A 5,837-nucleotide genomic window follows, 5' to 3' on the forward strand; every position below is an offset into this window, starting at 1 on the left:
GTGTCTCTCTGTCTCTGTGTGTCTCTCTGTCTCTATCTGTGTCTCTCTCTTGTCTCTCTCCCTGTCTCGTTCTGTCTGCCTCTGTGTCTCTCTCTGTGTCTCTGTCTGTGTCTCTCTCTCCCTGTCCCTCTCTGTGTTTCCCTCTGTGTATCTGTGTGTGTCTCTCTCTGTCTCTGTGTGTCTCTCTGTCTCTGTATCTGTGTGTGTCTCTGTCTCCGTGTGTCTCTGTGTGTCTCTCTGTCTCTATCTGTCTCTCTGTCTCTGTGTGTCTCTCTGTCTCTGTGTGTCTCTCTGTCTCTGTGTGTCTCTCTGTCTCTGTGTGTCTCTCTGTCTCTGTGTGTCTCTCTGTCTCTATCTGTGTCTCTCTCTTGTCTCTCTCCCTGTCTCTTTCTCTCTGTCTCTCTCTCTGTGTTTCTCTCTGTCTCTGTGTGTCTCTCTGTCTCTGTGTGTCTGTCTCTGTGTGTCTCTCTGTCTCTGTGTGTCTCTCTGTCTCTATCTGTGTCTCTCTCTTGTCTCTCTCCCTGTCTCTTTCTCTCTGTGTGTCTCTCTGTGTTTCTCTCTGTCTCTGTGTGTCTCTCTGTCTCTGTGTGTCTATCTCTGTGTGTCTCTCTGTCTCTGTGTGTCTCTCTGTCTCTGTGTCTCTCTGTCTCTGTCTGTGTCTCTCTCTTGTCTCTCTCCCTGTCTCTTTCTCTCTGTGTGTCTCTCTGTGTTTCTCTCTGTCTCTGTGTGTCTCTCTGTCTCTGTGTGTCTATCTCTGTGTGTCTCTCTATCTCTGTGTGTCTCTCTGTCTCTGTGTGTCTCTCTGTCTCTATCTGTGTCTCTCTCTTGTCTCTCTCCCTGTCTCTTTCTCTCTGTGTGTCTCTCTGTGTTTCTCTCTGTCTCTGTGTGTCTCTCTGTCTCTGTGTGTCTGTCTCTGTGTGTCTCTCTGTCTCTGTGTGTCTCTCTGTCTCTGTGTCTCTCTCTGTCTCTGTGTGTCTCTGTCTCTGTGTGTCTCTCTGTCTCTGTGTGTCTCTCTGTCTCTGTGTGTCTCTCTGTCTCTGTGTGTCTCTCTGTCTCTATCTGTGTGTCTCTCTGTCTCTATCTGTGTCTCTGTCTCTGTGTGTCTCTCTCTTGTCTCCCTGTCTCTTTCTCTCTGTCTCCCTCTCTGTCTCCCTCTGTCTATCTGTGTGTGTCCCTCTGTCTCTCTGTGTCTCTGTGTGTCTCTGTGTCTCTCTGTCTCTCTCTGTGTCTCTCTCTGTGTCTCTATGTATGTCTCTGTGTGGGTCTCTCTCTGTCTCTCTGTGTCTCTCCCTGTATCTCTGTGTGTGGCTCTCTGTGCGTCTCTCTCTGTGTCTCTCTGTCTCTCTCTTTGTGTCTCTTTCTTTGTGTCTCTCTCTGTGTCTCTCTCTCTGTGTCTCTATGTATGTCTCTGTGTGGGTCTCTCTCTGTCTCTCCCTGTATCTCTGTGTGTGGCTCTCTGTGCGTCTTTCTCTGTGTCTCTCTGTCTCTCTCTCTTTGTGTGTCTCTCTCTTTGTGTCTCTCTCTGTGTCTCTCTCTCTCTCTGTGTCTCCATGCATGTCTCTGTGTGGGTCTCTCTCTGTCTCTCCCTGTATCTCTGTGTGTGGCTCTCTGTGCGTCTCTCTCTGTGTCTCTCTGTCTCTCTCTTTGTGTCTCTCTCTGTGTGTCTTTCTCTGTGTCTCTCTCTCTGTGTCTCTATGTATGTCTCTGTGTGGGTCTCTCTCTGTCTCTCTGTCTCTCCCTGTATCTCTGTGTGTGGCTCTCTGTGCGTCTCTCTCTGTGTCTCTCTGTCTCTCTCTTTGTGTGTCTCTCTTTGTGTCTCTCTCTGTGTCTCTATGTATGTCTCTGTGTGGGTCTCTCTCTGTGTCTCTCTCTGTGTCTCTATGTATGTCTCTGTGTGGGTCTCTCTCTGTCTCTCTCTGTCTCTCCCTGTAACTCTGTGTGTGGCTCTCTGTGTCTCTCTCTGTGTCTCTCTGTCTCTCTCTTTGTGTCTCTCTCTCTGTGTCCCTCTGTCTCTTTGTCTGTAGATTTTGCTGGGACCAAGTGCAGGAGTCTCAGGAGGAATACTGCCTCCTCCTAAAACATAGACACACAACAACAACAACAACAACCGCCATTCGCCACTAAGTGGCGGTGACGTCACCACGACGCTTGTGCCAGGACGCACACACACAGAGACACACACACACAGACGCACACACAGAGACTCACACACAGAGACGCACACACACACACAGAGACGCACACACACACACAGAGACGCACACACACAGAGAGAGAGAGACACGCACACACACAGAGACGCACACACACACACAGAGACACACACACAGAGACACACACGCACAGAGACACACACACACACACAGAGACACACACACAGAGACACACGCACAGAGAGAGAGAGAGACACACGCACAGAGAGAGAGACACACACAGAGACTCACACACAGAGACTCACACACAGAGACTCGCACACAGAGACACACACACAGAGACACATAGAGAGAGAGAGAGACACGCACACTCACAGAGACACACACGCACAGAGACACACGCACAGAGACACACGCACAGAGACACACGCACAGAGACACACGCACGGAGACACACCCATAGAGACACACGCACAGAGACACATGCATAGAGACACACACACAGAGACACACACAGAGACACAGAGAGAGAGACACGCACACTCAGAGACACACACAGACACACAACAACAACAACCGCCTTTCGCCGCTAAGTGGCGGTGACGTCACCACGACGCTTGTGCCAGGCTATGTGCACCCTGAGGCCACGTGAAGTGTCGAACACACACACAGAGACACACAGACACACACACAGAGACACACACACACAGAGACGCACACACAGAGACACAGAGAAAGAGACACGCACACACACAGAGACTCACTCACAGAGACACACAGAGAGAGAGAGAGACACACATACACACAGAGACACACAGAGAGAGAGAGACACACAGAGAGAGAGAGAGAGATACGCACACTCACAGACACACACAGACACACACAGACACACACACAGACACGCACACACACAGAGAGAGAGACACACACACAGACACGCACACAGACAGAGAGACACACACAGACAGAGAGAGAGACACGCACACAGAGACACACACACAGACACACACACAGAGACACGCACAGACACACACACAGACAGAGAGAGAGAGAGACACACACACAGACACACACACACAGAGAGAGACACACACACACAGACACACACACAGACAGAGAGAGAGAGACACACACAGAGAGAGAGAGACACACACACTCACAGAGACCCACACAGACACACACACACAGAGACTCACACACAGAGACACACACACAGAGACTCACACACAGAGAGAGAGACACGCACACACACAGAGACATACACACAGAGAGAGAGAGAGAGAGACACGCACACACACAGAGACTCACTCACAGAGACACACAGACAGAGACACACAGAGAGAGAGAGAGACACATACACACAGAGACACACACACAGAGACACACACACAGAGACACACACAGAGACTCACAGAGAGAGAGAGAGACACACAGAGAGAGAGATACGCACACTCACACAGAGACCCACACAGACACACACACAGAGACACGCACACACACAGAGAGAGACACACACACACAGACACACACACAGACAGAGAGAGAGAGACACGCACACACACAGAGACATACACACAGAGAGAGAGAGAGACACGCACACACACAGAGACTCACTCACAGAGACACACACAGAGAGAGAGAGACACACATACACACAGAGACACACACAGAGACACACAGAGAGAGAGACACACACACAGACACACACAGAGACACACAGAGAGAGAGACACACACAGACACACACAGAGAGAGAGAGACACACACAGACACACACAGAGAGAGAGACACACACACAGACACACAGAGAGAGAGAGACACACACACTCGCCGTGTCACCGCTGTACGATGGCTCACTGTTTTTTGTGAATTAAACCAAAGGGACTGAGCAGCAGAGACGCCTTCCCTCTGTGTGGGTGTCACTAAGAGCAGTGGTGGGTGGGTGGATGAGTGGGTGGGTGAGTGGGTGAGTGGGTGGATGGGTGAGGTGAGTGGGTGGGTGGGTGGGTGAGGTGGATGGGTGAGTGGGTGGGTGAGTGGGTGGGCGAGTGGATGGGTGAGGTGAGTGGATGGGTGGGTGAGTGGATGGATGGGTGAGTGGGTGAGTGGATGGATGGGTGAGTGGATGGATGGGTGAGTGGGTGGGTGGGTGAGGTGAGTGGGTGGGTGAGGTGAGTGGGTGGGTGAGGTGGGTGGGTGGGTGAGGTGGGTGGTTGAGGTGAGGTGGGTGGGTGGGTGAGTGGGTGGGCGAGTGGGTGGACGGGTGAGGTGGGTGGGTGGGTGAGGTGAGTGAGGTGGGTGAGGTGGGTGGGTGAGTGAGTGGGTGGGTGAGGTGAGTGGGTGGGTGGGTGAGGTCGGTGAGGTGAGTGAGGTGGGTGGGTGAGTGAGTGTGTCACTATGAGCAGTGGTGAGTGGTTGGGTGGGTGAGTGGGTTGGTGTGTGTCACTACGAGGAGTGGTGGGTGGGTGGGTTGGTGGGTGGGTGGATTGGTGGGTGGGTGTCACTACGAGTGGTGGGTGGGAGGGTTGGTGGGTGGGTGGGTGTCACTACGAGGAGGAGATGGCTAGAGAGTGGTGGGTGTGTGTGGAGTGGAAGTGTAGTGGTCAGCGCTACGAACATTATTAGTGACGATTATCTGAACCGATCCTGGGCCTCCCTTAGGTCGACTCAGCCTCAAATGAGTACCTGGTGCGGTGTGTAGTGAACATCGCCACTGGGGAGACAAAGGCGGCCGGGCGTGGTGCTGGCCACCCACCCCCTCGTGTGCCGTGCCAGCCTACATAGGTGCTCGCTAACAGCACTTGCCCCTACAGTCTCTTAAGGCTACATGGGGGATCTTTGTCTTTGTGGTGAGTGTGGTAAGTTGAGTGAGTGGGGAGGGGTGAGTAGTAGCAGCAGCTACTGCCACTCTACACCTACCACTCTACACCTACCACTCTACACCTACCACTCTACACCTACCACTCTACCCCTACCACTCTACCACTACCACTCTACCCCTACCACTCTACCCCTACCACTCTACCCCTACCACTCTATCCCTACCACTCTAGCCCTACCACTCTACCACTACCACTCTACACCTACCACTCTACACCTACCACTCTACCCCTACCACTCTACCCCTACCACTCCACCCCTACCACTCTACCACTACCACTCTACACCTACCACTCTACACCTACCACACTACCACTACCACTCTACCCCTACCACTCCACCCCTACCACTCTACCCCTACCACTCTACCACTACCACTCTACACCTACCACTCTACCCCTACCACTCTACCCCTACCACTCCACCCCTACCACTCCACTCCTACCACTCTACCCCTACCACTCTACCACTACCACTCTACACCTACCACTCTACACCTACCACTCCACCCCTACCACTCTACCCCTACCACTCTACCCATACCACTCTACACCTACCACTCTACCCCTACCACTCTACCCCTACCACTCTACCCCTACCACTCTACCACTACCACTCTACCCCTACCACTCCACCCCTACCACTCCACCCCTACCACTCTACCCCTACCACTCTACCCCTACCACTACCACTCTACCACTACCACTCCACACCTACCACTCTACACCTACCACTCTACCCCTACCACACTACCACTCTACCACTACCACTCTACCACTCCACCCCTACCACTCTACCCCTACCA

General features: G+C 52.8%; 1 protein-coding gene across 4 annotated transcripts in view; it reads left to right on the forward strand.

The window, feature by feature from the left end:
* The window catches only part of LOC116938023 (mitochondrial import receptor subunit TOM22 homolog), an 11,406-nt gene extending 7,365 nt beyond the window's left edge, over window positions 1-4,041 (forward strand). For all 4 annotated transcript variants that reach the window (XM_076058020.1, XM_076058021.1, XM_032945186.2 and 1 more), the window contains one exon: window positions 2,025-4,041. In XM_076058020.1, the coding sequence (XP_075914135.1) occupies window positions 2,025-2,084 (60 nt within the window). In that variant the 3' untranslated portion in view covers window positions 2,085-4,041. The remainder of the gene's footprint in view (window positions 1-2,024) is intronic.
* The last annotated feature ends 1,796 nt before the right edge of the window (window positions 4,042-5,837 follow it).

This window comes from Petromyzon marinus (assembly GCF_048934315.1).
Source record: "Petromyzon marinus isolate PM22_M1 ecotype Great Lakes invasive population chromosome 67 unlocalized genomic scaffold, UKy_Petmar_22M1.pri1.0 chr67_unloc.4, whole genome shotgun sequence".
Classification (NCBI taxonomy): Eukaryota; Metazoa; Chordata; class Hyperoartia; order Petromyzontiformes; family Petromyzontidae; genus Petromyzon; species Petromyzon marinus.